This window comes from Asterias amurensis, chromosome 1, assembly GCF_032118995.1.
Source record: "Asterias amurensis chromosome 1, ASM3211899v1".
In the NCBI taxonomy this organism is placed as follows: Eukaryota; Metazoa; Echinodermata; class Asteroidea; order Forcipulatida; family Asteriidae; genus Asterias; species Asterias amurensis.
Genome location: NC_092648.1, coordinates 22,832,892 through 22,860,252, shown reverse-complemented (window position 1 = coordinate 22,860,252; position 27,361 = coordinate 22,832,892). Strand labels below are relative to the sequence as shown.

The 27,361-nt window shown below is 36.8% G+C and overlaps 1 protein-coding gene across 2 annotated transcripts in view; it reads right to left on the bottom strand.

The window, feature by feature from the left end:
* Nucleotides 1-27,361, bottom strand: part of LOC139954220 (ras guanyl-releasing protein 3-like) — a 66,216-nt gene that overhangs the window by 8,976 nt on the left and 29,879 nt on the right. For both annotated transcript variants that reach the window (XM_071953942.1, XM_071953950.1), the window contains exons 3-10: nucleotides 26,371-26,476; nucleotides 25,943-26,053; nucleotides 13,035-13,166; nucleotides 8,558-8,708; nucleotides 7,737-7,910; nucleotides 6,887-7,003; nucleotides 5,708-5,802; nucleotides 911-1,091 (exon numbers count right to left, since the gene is read on the bottom strand). In XM_071953942.1, coding sequence (XP_071810043.1) covers nucleotides 911-1,091; nucleotides 5,708-5,802; nucleotides 6,887-7,003; nucleotides 7,737-7,910; nucleotides 8,558-8,708; nucleotides 13,035-13,166; nucleotides 25,943-26,053; nucleotides 26,371-26,476 — 1,067 coding nt within the window. The remainder of the gene's footprint in view (nucleotides 1-910; nucleotides 1,092-5,707; nucleotides 5,803-6,886; nucleotides 7,004-7,736; nucleotides 7,911-8,557; nucleotides 8,709-13,034; nucleotides 13,167-25,942; nucleotides 26,054-26,370; nucleotides 26,477-27,361) is intronic.

The window sequence follows — 27,361 nt, the reverse complement described above, 5'->3', positions numbered from 1 at the left end:
CAAAACCTGTGGGTCACTACAAGGACCAATTTTTTTAATTTGTTTTAATTATTATTTCAAAACATTCATTAAATTAATGAAAATAAACAAATTTGGTTAGAAAAAAAAACAAAACAGCAGCTGTCAATAGTTAAAAGCATTTTGATAAAACACTTAACTTTGAAGTTATGTGGTTATGTAAAAAATAAATCAGTTTTTACGCCTCAAAAATTGAATCTCAGATTGTGTTTTCCTGCATGGACATAATTATTCCCTCCGGATTTTCGGTGATCTTTCAAAAAAGTGACCATCGTTTCAAATGAAATTTTCACTTGTTAGTTTTATTACATTAATACAGGATTAAAACAATCAAACGGTTCTAAAAAACCAATGGTAAACCCTGCCTTTTAAAACTGGTAAGATTATTTAAGGATCTGCGGTAGGATCTGAGGAGCTTTGTAACTTAATCAAGATTGTGTCTTCTACTTGTTTTGATCCCAAAGAGTATGTGAAATTTTGATCTAACTTGTTTCCAGTGAAATACAAACCAAAATATAAACTCTACAACCATAACCATTAAAACCATTAAAGGCAGTGGACACTAAAACATTGTGAGAAACTGCTCCCTCTGAAGTGATGTAGTTTTCGAGAAAGAAGTAGTTTGATTTCAAGACCTCTACAGATTTAGAATTTGAGGTCTCGAAATCAAGCATCTGTACGCACACAACTTCGAGTAACAAGGGTATTTTTTCTTTCCTCATTATCTCACAACTTCGACGACCGATTGAGCTCAATTTTCACAGGTTTGTTATTTTAAGCATAAGAGAGAAGACTGGTCTTTGACAATTACCAATAGAGTGTCTTTAAGTGTCTGTTATTAGTATTATTACTATTGATATTATTATTATTTAGTGCATACAAAAAAACTTACCCTGAGCATATTGACCAGGTCCACATTGGTCTCAAGAGGAGGTTTGGTGTTCTGTAGTTGCATCAGCTCAGCAAAGATGACCGAGAGCTGACCCATCTTACGTAGGTTGAGTTGACCGTCGTCCGTACGGTCGGGAAGTGCTGTATGAAGTAGGATCAAATCCTTCAAGTGCACACCTAGGGAAAGGAGAGAGGTTGAAGAATTTCATTTTCAGAAATTGTGTAGGATAATATTCATTCTTTGAAAGAGGCAAGCTAGGCCTGGAAGGAACTAGTTCTTGGAAGCGAACTCTTTAGAGACCATTAACTTCAACATAATCATCACCATTTTCCAAAACATGGCTAATAGATTGTTGTTCTATTTTCATTAAATAACTGTATTGAAAAACAATAGCCTATGAGAAAGACTCTGCTAAGGTTGAATTGTCAGGCCATTCACCATATTTTGTGCAAAAACTAAAACAATACAAAACAGATATTTGTTGTTAAAATTTTAGCTTCTATATTTTCTATAATAACATAGCAAGATAATGACAATTGTTGGCGAAATTTGTTAAGTTGAAGGTAGGTGAAATATTTTGTGGCACGCAGTAGGCCCTAAAGGGTTAAACTAATAGAGACTTAACATATAGGCCTAATGTTACAAATCTTAAGTCTTTAGAACAGTTGGAATATTCCTCGGGGAATCTTTAAGAAAAAGTAACTTGGAAAAAATAACAAGGATTCTTTGATTCTATGACTATCCCAAATTTCCTGTTTAACAAAGCTTCATCTTTTAATTATTACAAATTCACTGAGGAAGGGTCTATCCAGCCACTCCTTTCAAAAAAAGAAACAAAATAATGAGGTGATTTGATGAAGTTTTTAAAAAGTAATACAACAGGCGTCGATTTCACAATGAGCCAAGACTGATCTTAAAGGGTCTAGGTACTTTTTGTAGGACAAAAAACACAATGTCCACAGATTTACACTAAACTTACACAGTTTGAAGATAATGATAGTAGAAAGCTTCCCTGGAAATATTACTTGCTGAGGTGCTGTAGTTTTTGAGTAAAGCAATGTCATGAAAATAATTTTTGTGTCAGTGATCGTGAGACGAAAATTATTTCAGCATGTAAAAACGGTTTTTTTTTTCATGACATTGTTTTACTCATTTCTCAAAAACTACATCACCTCAGCAACAAGTATTTTACGGTACGCTTTATACTATCATTATCTTCAAACGGTGTAAGTTTAATGTAAATCTGCGGACATTGTGTTTTGTGTCGAAAAAAAGTACCCTAATCCTTTAAAACAATGTACTATGGTATACTGACAACTTAGTTAAAGTTGAATCTTAGTGCTTTGTGAAATCAAGCCCAGATACTAAGGACAACACATTCCTTTAAAAGGTGCGCTTGTTACTTTAGGCGCAAGTTCAACCAAACCCAAATTGTCTCTCTCTTCATTGTAAATGAAGGTGGGTGAAATCAGCTTCAGATGAGAGTATTTATAGAATAATTGGGACAAGGACTGTTTTCAAAAGCAGAGTGGAAAAAGTAATTCACTAACAATTAACTTTATCACGCTATGTGCCATGATTTAATTAGTGTGCGTGTGTTATGTGTCTGGTCCCATTTGGAGAAATGGATTACTAGGAAGTCATTAGGGTCTACCGTCTCCCTTTGTGCTTAGACATGGGGAAAAAAAATATGCCCGGTTTGAAAGCAAAATATCTTTAAGATCTATGAAGGGTGGGCAGGTACTGGCACGCTAAACAAATCACCAAAATTATAAACATCTGTATAGTATACATTAATTAACAACCATGCAGAGATGAGTAACCTAATGTGTTGTGGTGCCCCCCCCCCCCACCCCCGTAAAACGAAAAAATCTGTTACTGGTTCATTCTTCATGCAAGCTTAATTGCAATCTCAATGAAAAACTTGTCTAGAAAACTTCTTGCAACTAGAATTCAAATTTTCAAAGGTTTTGTTTTTAACCATCATGCCGAGATGAGTAACCTAATGTGCCCCCCCCAAAAAAAACACCAAAAACTATAATTGGTTCATTCTTCATGCAAGCGTATTTCTAATCTCACTTCAAACTCTTGTGTAGAAAACTTCTCGCAATTGTAACTTAATTTTGCCAAAGCTTTTTTTTCATGAAAATTCTTTGGATTGCATCTTCATTCACCTGAAAAATAAACAAAACCATTGGGGCAGTTCGATTTCAATGTGACCGCACAAACATTCCAAGAAAGTTTTTTTTCCTTTTCTTTTTACCCTGTCACTCTAACCTTCTTATTCCAAATCTTACATGAAATGTACACAAAAATAATGACAAACGTTACACACATAATCATGCATGCAACTGCACTTTAAGAACAAAAAAACTTACGAAAGTTTCAGTAACAGCAAATATTAGGAATTTTAGCTTTCTTTTCTTATGGCACTGAGAAACCAAAATTGAGCAAACCAGCTTGTCAGCTAAAAAGTTGCTTTTTGAAAAGTGTTTTTCAAATTAACCACATCTCGCGATTTAAAGTTGTGCACCAGAAGAGCATTCCGAAGGATTTCATAGAAAAACATCTGCCATGCATAATTAGCTGTAAACAATTCTCAACAGTGAGTCAATCTCTAATGGGAATTGTCACGGTATGTTAATTTACTTAACACTGACTCTGACACTCGCTTGTCTTTCTCCGCGCTGAAATTTGTAATTTTTTCATGGACCAAAACCAAAAAAAGAGAATTGCCATTTGACAGCACTCTGACTTAAACAAACAATGCAGTTTTACAAGTGTTTCCTCAATATACTCAGCACTGTTTACCCGCAAAAAAAGAAGGAAAAAAAAGAAAAGAAAAAAAGAGGCAGCTGTCATTTGCATTCACTGACTCACATAATAAGCCAAGCACAATTCACAACATTGGCAATCTATTTTGAGGCGGCGCAGAATTCCATGTAAAATGGTATATGGCATATGGTTTTATTCACACAAGGTTCATAAAAAGCACTTCAGTCAGCGAGCAGGAGAGAGCGTGCTAGAGAGGGACGAAGAGGAGCGACAGCGCTGGTAGGAAATAAAAATGTCAAAGTGCATTCACCACAAAAAACAAATGCAAGCATCATGCGTTTACCTGGAGAACACAAAAACGAACTATGTCTAAAAAGGAAGGGAAAGAGCACAATAAAGACAAGTGGACTGTGACATGTCATTTTTTAACCACAAACACCTGTTTCTGAATTTTATGAAATGATTACAAACATGCAACAAAGAGGAGGAGGATTTCATGCATTAAAAAAAAGATGAATAAATGTTCAAGCGTATCGACGGTCTAAAAAGTTGAGACTGCTTACCTCTTTAGATTAACAGCCACAAAGAAGAAGAAGAATGTATGAAAAGAACAGTGGAGGAAACAATAGAGGGTTAGTTCATTAGGAAGAAAAACAGATTTTTTAAATGGAATTTTTAAATCCTGTCCTTTCGTTGCTGTTAACTGTCACCCCATGTACCCACTGTCCAATCTTCAACCATAGCTACACTATATGACACCGTACACAGAAACATCCATTGGGGTTCGACTCACTAAATAGTGACCGAATCAATGCGCCAAGTATCATATTATGCTCTGAAAAATCTCTGTAAACCACAAATTTTAAACTATACTCTAAAGGAGTGTTAACAGAGGGTCCAATATTACACGTTGGGATTTTGACCCTCAACTTTCTTGGAGTTAGACCCTGAAAAGTTGCATCAAGCGACCGTGAGACTTGTTTGCACTACTAAACGATTTAAAATGGATTACTACGGCGCTTCTATCTTCCGTGAGGCACACCCATAGATAACACCTACGGTGATACTGACATTCCTTTCTGAAAGTCAAAACTAATATTCTCAATATAGCATGCATTCCAAGTCCTCTATCATTACATCCCTTGACCCTGACATGGGGCAGGAGACTTCTTTGAGAGATGGGTGAGATAGGGTTTGATTGCAACTAAAGTCAAAAGAAGTTGTGAACATTTTTGAAGAGTGTGGAGATAATTGACTACAAAAATAGTGCAACTTTTCATGTATCTGAGGGGTAATCTTTACAGGGTCATAGTGCATCCAGGCACCGATCCACAAGTTCTACAGGCATGGTATTTATTTTATTTTTTTAAAAAGGAAAGATATTACATGGCCGATGTAGGCTCTAATACAGATTTGAGGCTATTGAATCAAAATGTTTTAAAAAAAAAAATCCAGAGACCAAAAAAATAAATAAATAAATAAATAAATCGAAAAACAGACAAAAGGAGGACGAATATCATACCTGGTTCTAAAAGGGAAGAGTATCAAGTCCAGCCTCCACCCCCCCCCCAAAAAAAGGAAATATATATGCATAAAAATAACTCAAAACCTGTTATAAATGATCACGCCCTCAGCAAAAGGCTAAGTGAGAATAATGCTTGTCCAAGTAACGGTGGGGAAAACAAATACAAAATGCAAAATAAAAAAACATACAAGAATTAAAAATCACCCACAAGGTTATATTCCATCCTCATGGTTGTCCACGTATCGAAGAGGAAAAACCACAACAAAAAAGAAAATATTCAAGAATTGAAAATCACCCACAAGGTTATATTTCATCCTCCATCCAATACAAAAGTGAATAAAGATACAGAGATATTAAGATAACGGGCAGCCGCAATCTCCGAGGGAATCAACGAGTGGGCGGCAGAATATTGTAAGCTCATTGTCTAGGTTTGAGATAAGTATCAGTGAAGTGCATAGATTGACCCTGACTGAGAAAATATGAAGATTACTCACAGGATTGGGATCTTGAAACCTCGTGCTTCCTGCAGCGCCTTGCGGTAGTTGCTGAAATTACATGCAGAGGAGAGCAACTCGGTCATCTCTGATATCGTCTGTTTTACGATAAAAAAAGATGATAATGAAAAAAGTTGCTTTATGGTGAAAAAAGCCAGGCTATTTAATACTGACTACATCTGAAGTGGAGTGGTGATTTTCAAAGTGAGGAGTTTTGAGGTCAACTAATTAATTTGTCGATGACCCACAGAGTTGTTGAGAAAAATCAATAGCCTGTCGCTGCTGACAACCCAAACCTGCAAAACAGAATGACCTCTCTCTCTCTGTAACTTGTTATTTATTAATAAAATTGTCAAGAATCACGGTTAACAAAATAAAAGGACAGTTACAAAAAAATGAGGCGTGCATTATGAATCTTTCCTTGGACTTAAATAAGAGGGTAATAACAGGAGTCAACCTTTTCAGATCTGTATTGGAAGGTTTGCACGTTAACACAATGACTGTACCTCTTATAGGCTACAGACATATTGGTTCATGGAATGGCAAAAATACAACACAACATTGTTTCAAGCAGTATGGGCCTATGCTCTAATTCTCACAAAATAAAAACCCACGTTATTCCGGAGGGCGTTGGTTCGAATCCCACTCTAGTCAATTCTTTGTTCAACCCCAAAAATCATTTCAAAATTTACCCAGTCAGTTTCCCTTGTGGTTTCTATTGATAAAATAAAAACCCCGTACTATTCTTTAATGGCACTGGACACCTTTGGCAACTTTCACTTGGTGTATCCCAACATGTGCATAAAATAACAAATCTGTGAAAATTTGCACTAAATTATTGGTCATCAAAGTTGCAAGTGAGTAATAAAAGAAAAAACACCCTTGTTTCACAAATTTGTGTGCTTTCCAGACGCCTTAAAAAAGGCTTCAGGCCTGAAGTCTTTTAATGCTTGAGAGAAAATTTCCCTCTTTTCTCAAAAACTACGTTACTTCAGAGGGATCTGTTACTCACAATGTTTTATACTATCAACAGCTCTCCATTGCTCAGGACACCAAGTAAGTTGTTTTATGCTAACAATCATTTTGAATAATTACCAATAGTATCCAGTGCCTTTAACAGATGCTTTCACCAACATCCCTCCCTAAATCAAATTGCCTCATAATTTGACAACTTTGAAATACCTTTTGAGTGTCCGATGAGACATAGGCGAGAGTTTGTCTGAGTCTCGCCAGTGAGCTGTGACTCAATCCTCCGACTACAGCCATCAAGGTGTTAAAGTTATTCAGCCGTTTTAATCTCTACGGGATAAGAGAGCAATTACAGAAATAATGTCACTCCAAAAAATGTTACGGGTTGCTGGTTATGCATTAACAATTCTCAGAATGTACGATTGTGATGATAAAAAAAACACTGTACACTGCCATGGAAATGCAAATGAAATTCAGGCCATATCCAAATTTGCGGCTTTGTCTATGGCTGTTGGTAAGGTCATCCTATACTTCAATGCAATATGACTTTGGATCAAGCCATAGCCGTAACTGCCAATTTATGGACACAGCCTTTACTGCAGGCTAGGAGATTTATAACAGAGATTTAAAACACACTTGGCAACATTCAAATACAATGATGCATCATGAATAAAACAGCCCAAAATCAATTTGAGACCTTATTATATACATTATTTTGAAATGTTCACTGCTTACATCATAACCAGCGAAAAAGAGGTTTGCAAATGTGTTAATTAATTATTTTTTGGATTTAGTGAAACCAAGGCAAAAACAGGAAGTTTCATCCTGAAAACTTCCAATAGACTATGTATATGCCTCAAACAAATTGAGAAATTTTGGGACCCCTTTGGTCCCATTTCCATTGCTTTAATGTGAAGAAAACAAACAAACTCGCACAACTTAAGGGGCCTATTTTTTTGATATGCATGAAAATTACACAGTCTATTCAAAAAGGGAGGGAGGGAACATGAAAAGTAAGAGTATGGGATAAATTGCAAGGATTATAAATAGTGGGTTCACTGACCTTTGAGACTTCAACAAACTTGGTGATGACCTCTGCCCTCTGCTTGGGTGTATGTCTACTGAGAATCATACACTGTATCCATAGTGATAGTCCATTAAATAGACCAATGGAACGCTCCAACTTGAGATTGTCCTTCAGCTGACCAGAGAGGGCGTAACTTTTCAAGTCTGCGAACTAAAAAAAGAAGAAAACACAGCTGTTTACAAAGTCAAAGACAAGGTAACGCATATAAACAAATTAAACAGACGCACATTATAGTTAATTGTCCATCTCTTTATTTTCAGACACACCCCAACTCATGAGTCATATAGAGAGTTCTATGTAAATAACAAATTTAAATATAGATGATTAACTGTCATTGACATGTGGGAAAAATCCAAACAAATAAACAATTTTTGAAAACAACCATTGGTATACTTGAATCCATGTAAACTAAAAACAAAGAAGTTTTTAGTTCTAACAGAGAAGTGTGGGGGGGGGGTAGATATCATATAATAAAGGTAAGATTTTGTTCAAGACCCTGAACTGAAGCAGAGTCTATCCTTTAAATGTAATTTTGTGAAAAGTGGCAATTGCCACATGAACCTAGCAGAGTCGTTGACCAATCTGTATCAAAAAGCAGAGTCATTTGACTCCAGTTGAGTCTTTTAACCCCAGTAGACCCCAGCAGAGTCATTTGACTGTAGCTGAATCATTTGGTCGTTGCAACTAAACAAACATACAAATATATTAATGTAATTTTGTATGTAATAAAAATTCAGTTCAGTTCATCCACTTTTCTGAGCAGTTCCCCAGTTCAACAATGTAGCAAGCACACTTACATTTAGTCTTCTGAAGATTTTGTATTCAAGGAATGTAAGATGATTGGCCAGTTCACCAGGTTCAAGGTGATTGAAGACCAGCGAGACTTTGCGATTGGTCCTCATGGAAGGATTCCGTACTGAAATGACCCGCATCCAGTCGTAACTTGGTCTGCACCAGGGAGAGAAATAAACAAAGAATTTTATGATCTACAAGTACTTTTTGTTGGTTAATGTTTCCATGTAACATAAATGTTTATCACTTTGCGGACATTAAACATAATGTGAGCCTTTCAAGGCCATTTCCTTTATGCTGGAAGAACAACCATGATCTACTTATGACAGCAATTTATGAAAAGACCTTTTCCAGTTAAGCTCTCCTTCTTTGCCAATCCAACGGGAAGTAAACAGAACGATAAAAGTCTGCCGAGACAGAAGTGACAAGCATAAAGTTGGATTACCAACTTAACTGTCAATACACTCTTGGAAAAAGTAGGAACTTTTAATGAGTACCGTAATGAGTTCTACATTAACGCATGCGGTGTACGCTTTAATAGGCTCTTCAAGCTATTAAAGGGCAAATAAAAATCTGAAATGAGACAAGAGTAGTAAGAATATCATGCCTGTATAATATTCTCATTTTCTCCCCAATATTTCATGCATTGTTGTTCATAATATTATAGGATTCCCTCTGCAGATGTGGAACATTTTCAGTGTGAAATAATAATAATACCAACAAATAAAAACTGTATATAAAATGCGTAAAAAAGAAAAAATAAGCACATTTTTGAATAAAGTAAAAGAAGCAACGTGTTCATTTAGCATTTGGATACTGTAAAAAATACAGGGAAAATGTCATTTGAATTTTTATGTTATTCAGCCTTCATCCCTTAAGACCATATGGTATTTCAAGCATGTTCTTTGACAGCATAAAATTTGCATGATGAAAGATCCCTTCAAAGAAAAGAAGAAAAAAAGTTGAGTACCACAGAGATTAGAGTACAAAGTGGACAGATAGGAATAATCAAGATTGACGGTGGAGGGACAATTTTATCTGAGAAAAAATATACATAGCGTTGAATCAAGTCCAGGGTTTTTTTTTTTTTTTTTCTTGGTGTAGAAGGGCAAATTAAATAAAGCTACAAAATTTCTGAAATAAGTATCCACATTCTCAGATGCTCATTATATATTTTGGGGCCATGTAATAATGTATTAATGTAATTAATTGCTTGCACGGAATGAAGCCATTGTAAAACTTACAAATTTGTATTCCTTAAACTTTTCAATAAACTATATGAAATTAACTACAAATGTCAACAACAACTTAAACAGCCAATAAAGGATGATCTGAATATTTCAACTATTACCTTTTTATGGCCAAATAGACATCGTAGATACCGATAATAACCATTTTACTCTCAAAATTTGCATTTAATAATAAATAACTCAAGTCAAAAATATACCCGGCCGCGCGGCTTTTTCATCCGAGAGTCAAAAACGGCTAATTTATTAAAATGACCCCTTGATGCCAGTGACGATTTTCCCCTAATTGAGTTTGAACACAGTTCTCCAGCTTTGGCAAACTGAGGGCGCTATTTTCCACATCAAATAGCCACCACTGACATCACGATTCCTATGTCGCGCGGGTTTGTTTAAGACTCGTTATATTTTTTTAGTGTTTCCTATGGACTGCAGCTATTAGAAAACTGTAATATCTATATATTTGAGATCATCCTTTATTGGGACTGTCTGATTGATAAGAAAGAACACAAGTCATGGTTAAGAAATATTTGCAGGCAAATAAAGACAGCACCCTGCACGCAATGTTTTCAGCATGAGGAACAAACAAGTACAAAGTTGATTAGAGATTTCAAAGGCACAGCTAAAAATAGGGTTTGTGTTATAAATTAAACAGGTAGGCAGAAGCAGTTACCCGATGAATAGGGAAAATAATGTCAGGTGGGGGGGGGGACAAGAAAGATTTCTCAGAGGACAAACAGAATACGTAAAGTCAGGTGAACAAGATGAATTAAATCAATGTTAGAATTGTGTAAAATCACAGCGTCTTTCCTATGCACACATAGAATACACATTGCCTCCGTCTGGATGTTGGACACAATACTCAAATTACCAGGGCCCAATTTCATGGCTCTTCTTACTCAAACGCATGAAAAACACCAGCCAAATTTCCCTGATTACCCATGGAATAAGCTTGAGGTAAGCACAAAATTTGATGCTTCCGTAAGCGCCGAATCTGCTTCGCTTATATGGTAAGCAGAGCCATGAAATTGGGTCCTGCATGGGGATGTTGTTTTAGTGTGTGACAAATTACTTGTTCAAGTCCTACTTTTAACAAACAAAAACATAATTTACTCAATGTCCTTGTGGAAGTAAATTACTCAAATGACGGTTTTGTTGATCAGTTTATAAAGCACTGTGTCTTTTATAAGCCTATTCACGGACACACATGATGTAAAACCATTTGCACAACTCCATCAGTATAATAACAACGGACAAAAGAATTTGTTTCTAATAAGAAACAGGTCCTTTGTTCAAGTATATATCCCTCAAGGTAAATTACGGACCTCAAAATCTGTTTCAGTTTCACAAGGTTTCACATAAAAGAGCAAAGAATGTCCAATAAAATTAATACAGGCTTGATATTTATTTATTTCCTTTTGCGGAACCGTCACAGTAACAAAAGTCCACTAATATTTTATAGGAAAATAACCAATTTTGGTAATATTTTTTTAACTTGTTGTACACAATTGGCCTATTATATTTTGTATTGGTTGTTGTGTTGATGTAAAAAGAGACATTATATTCCATTGAATAAGGCGAGAGACAAATATTTTGACAAGTTATTTTTTAAATACTTTTTATGGGAGGGGGTGTGTTTTAATAGTCCCCTTAAAGCCAAGGGTTTACCTTTCTTTAGCTCAAAGTGAACAACTCTGAAAATAGTGGCATACAGATAAAAACCGGGAGTAAATAAAGTAGAAGAGTTTGATATTTAATTTAAGACAAATTTTTTTTCATTGGATACATAATTTATGTAATGCTGCACCATCTTAAAATGTTTTTTATAAAAATGGGGGAAAAAACAAAAACAAATGTTCTGCTCAAAGCCCAGCGTTTGCTTTCTTTAACTCAAAAATGAACAAATGTTATCCACATTTATCTCAAATAGTTGCCATCCAAGCAAAAATACAGAGATAAATATAGTAACTATAGGTATATTTAAAATTGTGAAGACTTTGATAATTAATTTAAGACGTCATTTTGTCATCGAGTACTGCTGCACCATCTTAAAAATTAATACTTGACGGGCCTATAGGCTTTTTGTTATTACTGAGCACAGTCTACAGCAGACGCTGACGAGACGGATTCCCACCATGGCTCCCCAAACAAACCCGCAACAATATCTTGCAGTTATTTTTCCCGCTCGATTTCATATCTGGGTTTGCGATTTGAGCCGCTCGAAAGAAACATTTACCCATGTGCATTACAAGGCTTGGTAATAACGACTGGCTTGCAATCAACGGCCCTGGACGGACGGACAGACAGTAGGCACCAGGGGAAGTGGAGTACCATCGTTTGGCAAACAGGGACTCATACAAAGAGAGGGGGGGGGGGTTTGAAACCGAGTTGGGGGAGGAAGACTCCTCTAATCCATTGAATTATTATAAACCCTTGAGATATTCATTTCATCATCTAGTCTCTGTGGGATGGCAGATTTCTAAAATGCTTCCCCAAAATGAGACTCAAAGTTTGTACTTAATATGCAATTCAGACAGATATGTTTATGAATTAAATAGCAAAGAGGCTTCACACAAAAACAAAAAAAAGTTGTTCCCTGAAAATAAGAGTATAAAATATAAATAAGTTGTTGAATGTTCTCTCTGCAAAACCATAGACGCAAGATTCCACCCTTTGTACGAGTGGTTATATATACAGTAATACAAGCTCTTTAGCTCTCCCCTTGTCCCTCCTTAAAGATGGCGCGTCGCTTGATGGAGAGATAGTCTTCAGCCCTCTAGGCCTGGCTGGTGACATAACCCCCTTTCTAAACACTGAATGATATTTGCATTGGCTTCAGTTCAGGGCTCCCCTGCTCAGATAGCTGGTTCATATTCCCGGGTAAGAGATATTCATCAGTCGAGCCATCCGGTCATTTTGTCAACCCCCAACCACCCCCCCCCCCTCCTTATAACCAACCCCCCTCGCTTAAATGTTTTGCACTTTTCAGTCGTGCGCAAGCAAACATTTGCAGACACAAACCAAACGAAAGCTGGGCCACCGTGAGACAGTTTAGTGTCACTCATTAGAGTGAGAAGGGACACTCTGGACTCGTTGAGTAAACACTCCCACAAAGGCTGCACACAAAAGGATCCTGAGACTTCTATCTCAAGACAACTAAAAAAAAAAGAGTGTGATAATGAGACTGGTATGTAGAGTCACGGGGACGGCTAGACAAATACTCAAGGGTTATACTCACACATTAGAGATGTCTATCACATGTTTGAGTTGGCTGTTGCCTTCTGCATGCATGATGCTTTGAAGTTGACCCATGACCTCCGAGAGACCCTGGTCGAGGTCAAAGTGCACAGGACAGTGTACAATCCAGTACCTACAATCGTAGAACAATTGAAATGGATAATTTGTTAACAAGAATATCAGCTGAATGAAATTAAACACACTAATTTAAAAGACAAAATTCATATTATCAAACAACTTTGAAAAGGCAGTGGCGTGATTGATAAACCCATCCCAAAGAAGCAATATCTCATAATACCACGAGAAGAAAAAAAATCTGCATAAACATCAAGTTTGAGTTAAAAGAGAAAATCAATTAAACATCTTTGTTCATATGAAATTAATACATGCATGTCATCTCTAGAGCAAATACAGAAGATGTTAATCAGCATTAAATGCTTCCAATTCTCTGCAAGGCATTTCTGTCTAAAAGCATAATGGATGTCCATACATTAATTTTCAACAGGAATATTGTCTCTTGCAATCTGGGGCAATTAATTCTGGCAGCTATCATCTCACACAACCAGTGTTTCCACTGCAGCTGACCTGCATGTTAATGGCGATCTGCTTTTTTTTTTACGCTTTGCAAATAAAGAAGCAAAGCTTCAAAATGCTGATGCAATGAAAATCAAGGTATTTAAGTGATATCGAATGGATTAACCAAAAATTAAGGCAAAATCCCATTAACTGACATACTAATACCCACAGAATTTAGAATTGTCCGGCATGGAATTATCATGCCACACAATTTCGTCAAATCATGAGTGTTTTTGTTGTTGTATGGCAGTCTTAAAATAGACAGAGATTTTACAACACCATTATAGTGTCTGGCAAAAATATCTTAATGATAAAAACATCTCTAAAAAGGCTCTTTATAGAAACAATCAATTTTATCCGACCTTTTTTACACGATCATCAACAAGTATGTAGTGTTTCCGTTAAGAGCGAGTTTCGTACTCTTGAGTACAAGAGTAAATATCATTGAACCATTGGACATTGGCAAACCAGACTTTCTTTATATTTATTTATTTCATTATTATTATTATTTTATTTTCATTTTCATTTTTTTGGAGGGTCGGGGTTTTGGAGGCAGTGGCTAGATATTGGGTGTGGATGGGGATTGTTCAGTGTCATGCCATTCATTTGTGCATTTTGTTCTATTTCTTGGGCAGAGGAGGGGGGATGAAAGGGTTCTGAGCATGGTAACCATTGCCCTGGGAAGGTGAGATCATATAGTATCGTGCTTAGCTTTATTTCCATTTATTTTAAGGCTTTCTAACCTGGGTACGATACATCAATAAAATGCACTATAAATAAAAACCTATTAAAAATGAAAATTGAAAATGCACATTATTCAATATTACTGTTATGAACTCGTCCTGCATATTTACTATAATTTTGTGTCGAACATTGATATAAATATGAAGGTAATGATTTAATACAAAACACTCTTTACCGAGTGGGTAGGATAAATGTTGGACTGTATAATATAAATGCACCCACGTCAGTTTGACTTTCAAACGTATTTACTGATCAAGCAACATACTACCTTTTCGTGGGTTGAAAAAAAAAAAGTATATTTTATTCTGGTGTTTGAGGTCAATAGAGATGTGAAACGTGCCTGCGATCCGTTCATTTAAGAAGGGTTTTTATCTCATTACAGTTCCATAAATAGAAATCAAAAACATTTCATTGAGCATGAGCGAAAATGAATCCACCGACTGGAACAACTAATAATCTCTGTGCTTTCTGCTGTCCACCTGATCTGAGTTCTTTACAGCGAATTGACGAATCGGATCCTAGATAACTTGTTGTGAAAGATGCAATAAAACTGCAATAACTGCTGCATCCTGGTGATATTTGGAGGTCATTGTTTGGGGGGGGGGGGGGGGTTCTTTGACGCAATCTACAGTCTCATGTTTCTATCAATCTCCCTCTACAGCTCTCTCAGGCAAAAGAGTTGATACGACGACTCCGGCCTCGCAATGCATGATGATAAAAGGACAGGTTTTTACCTCCGCTCTGCTTGTTCACCCAATCCAACCAAGTTTACACTCACGGCTCATAAATACTAGCATGATCTACAAAGAGGGAGACTTGGAAGCGGAGCCCTTCATAGCGAGATGGAAAAGGTCACCAGGGAAGGAAAAAATCAAGGCTGAGTGTAACGTAGAAAGCATTATTGATTGTAGAAGTGGTTCGTTTATGATATACAGTATGCATACTTTTTGACGCAGGTTGATTTTGACAATTGTGTCTTGGTGCTGGTAAGCTAAAAGGTAATTAGCAGGCCTGATACTTCACGGAGGCAACAAAACGATTTCCTCCATGCCCTTTGGTCATTGCCTTTGTGCCGCTGAAATGCTCCAGTAGAAATTTACAACATTTCCTCATAGAGGTGCCCTTTACCAAGGAGAAAATGCCTTGGTGCCCTTGCCCTTTCCTTTCCTTTCAAAAACAAAGTATAGAGGCCTGAATTAAAACAGAAAACTATACTTAAAACAACAACAAAAACAAAAACAAAAAACAACATAATGTAGGCTTTTATTCTGCAAAATCATATTTACACAATAATGCAAAATATGAAGTCTCAATCATGTATGATGGATCATTAAGCAAGGGATTGCTGCAGCCGATATGGTTGGCAGCCATTTTGAGTACAGAGTCCAGAATGAAAGTGGACTCGGATAAGTTGAGCCACTACAGCTTTCTGCACATGAAGGCACAACTTTATCATAGAACAAGCCAACAAGCTGTATACAAAAACATCAGAGAAGCAAAAATAAACTGTAAGTTTGGTACAAACATGGAGGCAGAAAGAGAAGAAGAGGCTGATCAAAAGTCCCATGCCGATGTTATAAGTACAACAATGGCCATAAGGAATTGTGTGATATGAAATAACCTGCAAAATCCAGATATAAAGCTGTAATGGTCTGTGGACTTGCTTGCACATGTGCAAAGACAATGGACAAATAAAAAGTATCTGCATGCAATTTGCACAAATCGAGCGGATACATTAGCTGGTGCAGTGGGAGAACCCATTTGTGACGGTTCCAGGTAATGAAGTGTAGAAAGCCGTCTCATAGCATTAGACTCTGCGCAATAATGTCCATAAAATCAGCAGTGATCAGCTGATGGTTCAATTGGATTTGAAAATAGCACTCCCCAAATGCAAATGAGCTTAACGGTTATGGTCTCTCAATATGTTTCCATGTACTACTACCTCCATGGTATAAATACTATGTATAATAATCATCTAAAGAATGCATCTGCTGGAAATACTCTCTTTCAAAATTCAGAAGACAAGTAAATATGCAGCATGGTATTTTTATGAGAACATCAATCATAACAAATACGTGACAGGAGGTCCTGAACACACAAGAATATAAATTTCTACGCTATAGTTTCCCATTACCCACATAAATTTGTTACCAGATCGGAGAGTCCCGATTAGTACTTCTTAAAACAAATTTTGCAGCTTGTATCCGCCTTTTTTTAGCATTGCAGAATCTATGCTAAATGCTACAAGTAATTTTTTGTACAAATATGCTCACATTTCCTGTTAAGAGGTAATTAAATAATAGCACTATTAATTTACTGTCAAAATAAAAAAAGCAACACACACAGGCCTTCTCAATTATGTATCACCCTACATTCTGCGTATTGGCTTACGATGAATAACCCAGACTATGTAACGTATCCCGATTAATTCTTTTATGTACACTGTGCAGGGGCCTTTGTCTCACACCAGCAGACCAGACTGACGACACACCATAGTACCCATCTCGTTACATTGTCATTAATTAAACAGTCAACCACTACCAGAGTGTGAATCATCACCATGCGTAGTTGTGTATGTGGTCATCAATGACAGCTAGTCCACTCGTCAGTACCAGGTCTGCATAATATCGAAATGAAATTGATGACAAGTAATCGGGCCCCTGGGATCTGCAAAAAATGTAGTGTGCAGGTTCGTTGCAATCGCCGTGAAAGTGGAACGCTCACTGAGCATGTGAGCAGCGTCTGCTTGTGATGCAGAGTACAAAACTTACTCTTAAAGGGAAGGTACACGTTTGGTAATTACTTAAAACAAATATTAACTTAAAAACGGACTTGGCAGTGAGCATTGGAGAGCTGTTGATAGTATAAAACATTGTGGGAAACGACTCCCTCCGTAGTTTTTGAGAAAGAGGTAATTTCTCACTAAAATAATAAAAGACTTCTAGCTTGAAGTCTTTTAGTCCTATCTGAAAGCACACAAGTTCGTCCAACAAGGGCGTTTTTTCTTTCATCATTTTCTCGCAACTTCGATGACCAATTGAGCCCAAATTTTCACAGGCTTGTTATTTTATGCTTACGGTGGGATACACCAAGTGAGAACACTAGTCTTTGACAATTACCAAACGTGTACAGTGCCTTTAACAGAAACCATGTTGATGATGTCTAGAAAGCCTGATATAAAACTGATTGTTTCTAGGCTTACACTAAGAATGTTCCAACCGTGAAGCAAAGTATGAAACTCACTCTTAACGAAAACCATTCATACTTGTTGATGATGTCTAGAAAGTCGGATATTAAACTGATTATTTCTAGGCTTTCGTCGAGCATGTTCCAAGAGTTTGCTAATGATGCAAAGTACGAAACTCGCTCTTAACGGAAACACTACATACTTGTTGATGATCTTGTAAAAAAGGTCGGATAAAATTGATTGTTTCTATAAAGAGCCTTTTTAGAGATGTTTTTATCATTAAGATATTTTTGCCAGACACTATAATGGTGTTGTAAAATCTCTGTCTATTTTAAGACTGTTAATTAATATTCTTTATCCCCGATGCAAATTTAACATCTATTTTAAGACTGCCATACAACAACAAAAACACTCATGATTTGACGAAATTGTGTGGCATGATAATTCCATGCCGGACAATTCTAAATTCTGTGGGTATTAGTATGTCAGTTAATGGGATTTTGCCTTTGATGATAAAAGTATGGAATTTGACAAAAAATCATAGTGTATTAAGATTTTTGGCTACAGCTGGTCATAACAGATTTGAATCTTACAATAGACTAAAAAGAGATAGAACAAGATGCAACAACAGCTATTTTTAAAATTTTAAACACTGCTTGTTTTCTGCCAGAATTTTTTACAGAAATCAAATCTGCAATTGTTAAATGTTTTTGCTCAATCAAGGGGTGAGAGTCATTGCTGACAAAACAAGTCTGACAACTAGGATTAAAATTTTAGTTGGTTTGCTGAAATGGTGGAAATTCCACCTTTTGGTTGTCCCTGGAATTATAGATGTCATCAAGGAGCTTTTAAGAATAGTATTATCAGCACTGGAGAAGGTGGTTTTATAAATACCTTTTTTTCTCAATACAGACATCCGAGTTTTGATAAAAGTCTGAAATAATCTCAATATATATCGGTCAGTCTTTATACAGCCAGCTGAAGCGAAAAATCCAGTCTTTAATTATGCAAATGTTGCTTCCGAAGAATGAAAATACCCCCCCCCCCCTCAATCACTTAAAAACACAACTACAGAAAGCAAGACAGGAACACCTGCTTACGCCCAATAATTGCATCTGCTAATCTTGAGGTTGTTGTAGCATCAGAGGGAAGGGGTCACGTATGAGCAAGGACCTTTTTTCAACTACAGTGATTTTTGTGATGGCAACAAGGATTGGTTCTTCTGAAAACACTCTGGTAATGCCCACCCGCATCCCTGTCGCACTCGGAGACTGTGCCATGGTCACCATTTTGGGAGACAACAGGTAAGCCTGTTAAACGCCAAATTGCCTAACAATTTGTTCAACATTGTATTAAACACACAGAGACATTGACTATAAAAATGGCACAACCAAGATAATTGTGAGGATGACATGAGGTAAATCGAATGAATACAAATTAAAGACGGGGATTGATAGCTAATAATCAATCATAAATATTGAATAATTTCAATTAGTTTCAATCAGTTGACCATGGAGCTAAGGTTTTCACTTTTTTATTTCTGCAGTTGACAAGTCCACGCAGTCCTCCCAACAAAAACCCTAAAATAATTTTAAAAGTAATTTTTTTGAAAGATCAACTTTTTGAATTTCAAATAGAAATCCAATTATGCAGAAAGATATTCAAATATATGTTTGTATGTATTAAACTATATTAAACTAGTAGGGGAAATGGCTTCATCTTTCAATCCAGAGTGGCCCTTTGTCAGAGGCATACAAATATATAAATACAGTATACAGTACTGACATATACATATTTCTGTGTATATTTCTTATCTGGATAAAATAACAAACGGATGCATAATGCTAGTTATTGGGCCCATGATATATTCAAATACTAAGTTGACATCACAACCCCAGCTGACAAATGCATTCTTCATATTATACAGCGAGTCTCCAGCGATAACTGATGACAAGATGAGGAACCTCAGCCAACGGGCAAAACTACATGGTTTATAACTCGACACACACAACCTGAGGTAACTGACCAAACGATGCCATACCCTATAGGATCGATGACTGAAAATCCCAGTCACTGGATGGATGACGATGTTAGCCCTCGAGCAAGATAAAAAAATATCGCCACCACTTTGGCACTCACTGGTTTAACACTTCCATCTCGATCTTCATGCTTCTCCAGCCATTGCAACCGGGACCCTGGAGGGATCCTCTGTATCCCATGGTGAGGGAAAGAATCCAAGAGGGAACGAAGCCAAGACCCCGTGTCCCTATGGCTACTTGATCCAATCGATGTAGAAGGGTAGCTGTTGGCACTGTTTAATCATCTTGTGGATCCATCCACACATATAGTATGGTCATCGCACACGATACAGTTTTCCATAATGAAGGGCTTGCAGTGTATAATACGGTGCCTGGTCTGAAGCAGGCACACGTAAGAGCATACTTTCAAGTCACAGGTGGGTGGATTGCGTTTTGGCTGTTTTACAAAACCATGTGAGGACTCAAAGAAATTTCATCCCGCTGATCCACCATCTTCGACATGTCATGTTCCCTGTCTTCTGCACAAAGTTATCATAATAAATTGACTGTTGATTGTTCTTCCACAAAAAGGGGCCAGAATATTTTATCTTTCCCATAGCCTTGCTTTTGATAGGCCTACATTTATTGTAAAAGGGGATGAACAAAATGGCTGCCTCTAGAATTCTATGGACCAATCCATCTATAGATAAATTTTATTTGTCCTGTAAAAGTGTTTTTTCCTGCTTTACTTGAACGTTTTTTATGTCTGTGTACGCACATGAATAAAAACACCCCTACCTACCCTGATACAAATTTCCAAAAGTCTGAGCATCAATCTTTAAATAATTTACCTATAGCTCTTGGCAAATATGACCATTTTTTTTCAACATCCTCCAGGTCACATTGGGGGAAATTTGCAGAATGTCCCTTTTTATTTGGCTCTCAAAATAGTCTAAATGTAGAATATTTTGAGGTACAAAATATTCATGATGCTGGCACCCTTTTTTCTCTCTATTGAGTGGTGTGCACCCTAAATAGACCGTACTTAGACCGGATAACACTTTGATTTAATGCTAGGTAGTACCCCGAGGCAAAGTATGTTATGAAAAGATTCCAATTATTATTGCGACGGAATAGACATTAATACATTGTTACATGCGGCAGTGCTACAGGGTCACTGAAGTCTATATACAATGTGATAAAATTACTTAATTAAAAGCAAATTAGTTGTCCGATATATTTCCCCACGGTAATAAATAAGTAGCGTGAGAGTATTAGACGCTCAAGCAGAACCATTGTCTGAATGGAATCTCATAAGGGTCTGGGTAATTTTTGTACAACACAAAACACTAAGGTCCACAGATTTTCAGTAAACTTACACGGTTTAAAGATAATGGTTGTAGAAAGCTTTCTTTTATATATAACATGCTGGGATGCTGTAGTTTTTGAGAAATGAGTAAAATAATTCATTGTATTTGGCTGAAACCTTTACTTGTGCCTTTTTTGTATCATTTATGATTTTCGCATTTTCATCGGTATTTGGCTCTTCTTTTAAACTATGACCGTGCCCTTAAAATTAAAGGGGAATAATAAGAACAGTACAATTAAAATCACTCATAAGTGAATGCAAAAAAAACTAGCAACATGCTGTTGTATTTCTTTTTTTTATCTTGGAAGAAACTCAAATTTACCCTCCAGAATGATTGTGACTATCGAAGCCGGCTGATTATGCAATGATTCTAGTTAACCCCAAATACGCGGTAAACTTAATTTCCCCGCCTCTAAAAGTAACCCCCATTGCTAAAAACAGCAGCCATTATCTTGCACCGACCAATGAGCAGACATGGCCTCCTTGTCACAATGAGATTACAGTTGGAAATGGTCCATTTAATTAGGCGCTCCTTTCCATCAGCGAGCAATTAATGCTAGCAAGCGCCAGCTGAACCATCCCGATAACAAGCATTCTACTCACCCCCCCCCCCCCCCCAACGTGGATTTGGAGGAGGGACAAACTTTATTTGGAAGGGGAGGGAATGAATAAATCAGGCATGCAACTGTAACTTCACCAAAAAAGAGGAAATTACAAAATTCCAACGGTTTTGTATAGTGCTTTTTGCAAGTTTGAATGGCACAGCACAATTATGAGAAAATAAACAAGAGGAATTCAGCTGATCCGAGGAAAAATTGCATTATAAAGGATTTCTTCACGCTAAAAAAAACTCACCGTTGCAATGCATTGGTTAAAAAAGAAATGATGTTAAGAAATCACTCCACCCTCATCTTGACATTAAGATCTGAGTATGTACACTCAGCGTTTCTTTCTAAACCCTTCACATCTGGAGTACCCACATTGTCGTTGATGGCTGCTTTGAACTTTTCACCCTGATTACAAAGTGATACCAACCCAGCCTGATGTATATTGGCAGGAAGGAACCGATAAATTTCCTGTGAAGTTTTAAAAATGAGTCAAGCTTTCTACCCAAAAAAACTAACAAACCACTCTGCATTGTCAAGACCTTGACAATCAATTTGATCAATAAAGAAAGGTAAACTTAAACTCAAAATGTCATTAAAGTTAGTCATCCGTTTTTTGCAAACTAAACATAAAAGAAACAATGACCCTTTAAAAATTGAGTCTCCCCAAAAAAGCAACTACATTTTTCTTTGATTCCGTTAGATCAATTAAAGAAGTGAAAGTTTGTTCCGAGTTTGATTGAATGAATGTCAGCATCTTGTAAAATTAATTCTAATAATTTGGATTGCTAGTTCTACAGACGGACGCGTCTTTCAATTTCAATAACAACATAATCTATTACATGTCAACACCAATCGATTTACATAATGTACATGATCTGCAGCGGTGTCAGTTAGTTGCGTTTTGTGAATACAGTTTCAGTTACAAATGGCTTCCTTGTGTGCATTGCGGTAAGTACACGGTGTCTCAAGACAGGTTTGAGGGAAGGAAGCTGATGACCGGATTATATTAATTGAGAGATAGGTGAGAAAAGTCTTATCCGAGAGGCTTCACGTCCTTAAAGGGTTTTGATACCTTTTGTAGATCAAGTTTATAGCCATGACATGAATCCCTACTCACTGCGAATAAAGATGTATGTAATGTAATCCGGCTGTAGAAGTGTCAACCTCATTAGTTGTCAATTTTTTTTTTGTGAGGAAAAAAAGGTAAAATCACAGAGCAATGTTTTCAGGAGACTCGCGTAAATCTGATTCATTGCTAACACAATTTTCATTTCACTGGAGACAACATTTTGTGTGTGTGAATGTTTTACTCATTTCTTGCAAAGTACAGAACCTCAGCATACAATATTTTAAGGGAAGCTTTCCCTGTGATTTTAATGTAAATCAGTGGACGTCTGTGTTTTGTGCCGTACAAAAAGGAACCCAAACACTTAAAACCATTCACCTCACAAACCCCTCCCTTGTAAATCTGTACACTTTCAAAATTGAAACAGTTGAATAAAAATAGTTTTAATCAACCTTGTTTAAGTGTAGTTTCAGTGAGGATGGATTTGTTTTATGTTCAAACAAGTTTTGGGGAATTTTGTCTTTTTTTAATCCAGCCGTTTTCCAGGTCCTTTTTTTTTAAGACTCCCTGCATGGACTCATGTCATAAACAATGCATCAGTGCCCCATAATCCTGCTTTCAAGGCCACAAAAAAACATGATACAAATTTTCAAAAAGATGTAGGGTGAACTTTTATATCACATAAAACTTGGGGGCAAAGAGCTATTCCTATTTCCATTCATCATTTTTGTCTCATCAGCAGGAGGAAGTCAGGAGATTGTGGAAGGATCAAACACTACCCTACACATCGCTCAGACCTACGTCGTAACGCAATTCCTTGAATAAGGCATTAACATTACGCAGATTGGTAGTATAACGTATTACGCACCGTAGTAGATTTCACTGAATGGCATAGTCATCCCTCTTATATCTGATAATTTCCGCCGAAAAAATGCAACCTTCAAAAGGTACACCTTGATCTCTTTGTCTGGGTCTTAGTGTGAATGAGATTGCCTTTCGGAGTGACATGCGCTCAGGACGGTCCAGGGATTTACGCATGTCAAGAAGAAACTGGATCCCCGCTGGCTGAGCGTAGAGACACCGAGATACCGTCCCAAAGCCACTAAGCTGCTTTAACAGGAAATGACTTCCCAGACGATTGGAAACTCGACACACAAAATGAACTTCTATTACACACAGTGCGGCAGCAATGAGTTTTTCTCAAACTGCAAGGCTGGGCACAGCAAGTTACTTCCTCCCAGCCCCCCCCCCCCCCCAACAAAGTGAACACTTGATCAAGAGAGTGCTTTACTAAAAACAATGATTGGACTTTATTTTGGAATAGCGTCTCAAGTTTCATGCTTAAGTCACTCTGTGATACAATATTTATATTTTGACTAGTTAAAAAGAATCATTGGTGTGGACAGCCTTGACAGTAGTGTAGAATATGTGTTTAACAACATTAGAGCAAAGAATTCTAAAGTTGGTTATAATAGGCAGAAAAAAAGCAGCCAAATCCTACTCCAACAAAATTGATTGATCTGTGAGAACTACCTCCATGGTGAGAAGCACAGTGGTGCTGTTCAAGTCCAGGTCATGGGGGTCAGGGGTTCGAATCCAATCCGAGTAATATTTTTTTTTTTTTTTAACACACAGCAGCTGTAATGGAAAAACCCTGATCATATTGAAGATTTTACCCTTTGAGAAAGACTCTGCTCGGGTCGATTTGTCCTGCCACTAAAAATAAGTCTTTTTTGCAGTTAATAAAGTTCACGAATACAAAATTCACTAAGTAGTTCATGGACATAGACAAATTACCATCAAGTACTATTGGGTTCATCCACCAAGTTGAGGACCAAAGTATTGCATGGGCCAAAAGTTTGTTAATGTTCAAAGGAATATTCCCCATTTGATTCCATTAAGTTTGATTGTACCTTCACAATGAAAATAGATATTCTGTTTTTTCCATCATTTTGACAGACTTTATTTAAACAATTTGCATCTCCAACAAACGGGGACGCTTTCGTGAACTCCAATCTAAGTAAACCATATGGACGTGTAATTCATCATATATGTAAGTCTCCCTGGGTTTACGAGCAAGTAATCACAAATGTTTCTCATGGGTATACAACATATTTTGTCCAGAGAGTAGTTTTGTAACAGTGCCAAGTGAGCCCACGTACATGTAATAGTGGCATTAAAAAAGACATTTTTCAACACTGGAGGGCAAGCTGGAAGGGGGGGGGGGACAAAATCATTTGGAGTAGCTTTTGATGTGCCACACCCCTTATTTGTGCATTTTTTTCATCTCATTTGAGAGGCAATGATTCTGAGTGGGGGGGGGGTATGCTAGGTTTGCCACTGCTTACTAGACAAATCTGGTGTGAGGCAAAAAACCTCAGTTTAGATGGACACAATTTAGAGGAAAAGGTTGTACCATTAAAATGTGAAGAAGCCACTTTAAAGAACAGAGGGTGAGGGTGGACAAAAAGATCTGAAACCAGGATCAAAACTTTAAGAGGTGTGTTGAAATAATGGCATTTTTACATTAAGTTTAAGATTCCAAGGAGTTTGAGAACACTAGAGAAGTATATAAACCAGCAACATTTTGTAGTATCTGAAATAAAAAACAGCTGTGTTTTCCACCAGGCACATATTAAAAAAGTCTTTAGTTTCTCATCAAGAAAAGAACTGGATAACAGCAGCTGGAAAGGCTGAGGGTCAGAATTTTAGCCATAATCTCAAAAACTTGCTGGAAATTGTTAAAAGTATGACTTTCAAAATCCTCATTTACAAAATGATCACACATAAATAAAAGATGAAGATTTTCTAAATTCAGAACATAGACAAGATACACCCAGGCGTCCATTTGGCTAACACCATGCTGAGGAGTGAAATTGTTAATGGCTTATCAGGTTATTAAAATAACATACTAGGAGTGTGATTTTACATGAGTGAACATTCTTAGAAAATGGTAGGAGGGTCAATGAGAAAAAGCACCCTGGAACCAACCTCATTCACAGGGGTTGACGGTCTCGCTGTGCCGTTTGTTCCCAAAAAGAACTGCATGCTCCGAATTATAATATATATATATATATATATAAATATATATATATATATATATATATATATATATATATATATATATATATATATATATATATATATATATATATATATATATATATATATATATATATATATATATATTCTTTTGTTATCCCCTTTAAATTTGTTTATCTTGTCTCATTTGTTGACAGTAACTGTTTCCACCCTTCAACAAAGTAAAATTCTATCATCCAACAAAATAAGTAAATTCAATATTTATCAAGATATTTCCAAAGAGAAAATTGTCTACATACCTGAGCCCATGACATATTCTTCTCTTGTATTTATTGACTTGACAATTGGCTGAATCCGGTCTGTGTGAGCAGGACGATGTGGTACATATTGAGTTTTTGCACTGTTTGTATGTAAGAAGTGAATTAAGGAGGCAAGTAATTATACACAGAAGATGAAAAGATGTTTCTCCATCACACTTCTAACTTTGTTTATATCACGCTAGACCCGATAACCAGTCTTCCCCATACCATTTTCTTCCTCCATGCCCTGACTCCAAAAGGAGCAAACCAAAAGGGAGCAATATGCTGAGTATGAAGAATTTCATCGTTTACTGGATAAAATGAATTAAAATTGTCCATGTAATCTTCTCTCGGCGACCCATCAAAATTGATAAGTCGTCCTAGGTATTCGATGAATGAAGAATTTAGTTTTTGAAGAGAAAGGATATAAGTCCAGAAACTGCCCGGAGAGCTCTTTGGACGAGGTGAACCACTTGTGCATCCGGAAAACCACCTTTGGGAATGGCGCTGAATCTTCCAGAATGCCATTTTCATCTGCAATGAACACAATTAGATATAGAGATAAATAATATAAAATAAACAATAGTAACACAGCTTTCAAAACAAAGGGGTGGTAGGATTTTTTTTTATGCAACCCTGATTTGTTTCTCAGTTGTGGCTTCATAGGCCTAATCGCAAGTACTCGGTATGTGCGCAGTAGGCGTGGAATTAGGTGTATGCTGGTCTAGCTAGTGATACGACCCTATCGCTAGCTAGACCAGCATGCACCTCATTCAACAGCTAGCGCTTGCGCAATGGGTGTATTTTGTGGAAAAGTCTATGGATTGCAGATCTTTTTGTATATATATTGTTTTCAATACTCACTTTTTAAAATTATTTTTGTTTTATTGAAAATAATAATAATAATATAAAACTAAAAAATAAAATAAAAGCAGTCAACGGGCTGAATTGCACAAAGCACAAAATTGGCAACTTGTAGTGTAACTACATTCCTACAGCACGTGCCCACTTTTACAAAGTAGGTCATCAGGACGAGTTCAGTCAGGATCTAGTTCTGGTTCATTTTATTCCATCAAATCAGGGGGGAAAAGAGCAGGAAAATAAAATAGGGTCGGACACTTTATGTGAAGTGCTCTTACATGCGTACCTAATAGTTGTAGGACCCATTCAATCCCAACAACTCACTTGAAAGACGATAGCCTGATTGTAATGTTTACCTCAAAAACAAAACCGTTCGTCAATTAACTCCCTACCCCCATGGATGTCGACTAGGTTAAAACAACAACCGCGTGACGTCAACGGTGAATTATATTACAGCGCTGGCAAATATTTGTGTTCAATTTGGAGGAGACTTGAAAAAAATTATATTCAGTTTATGTTCACCAACCCCAGATGAGTGTTTACACTGGATGTAATTGT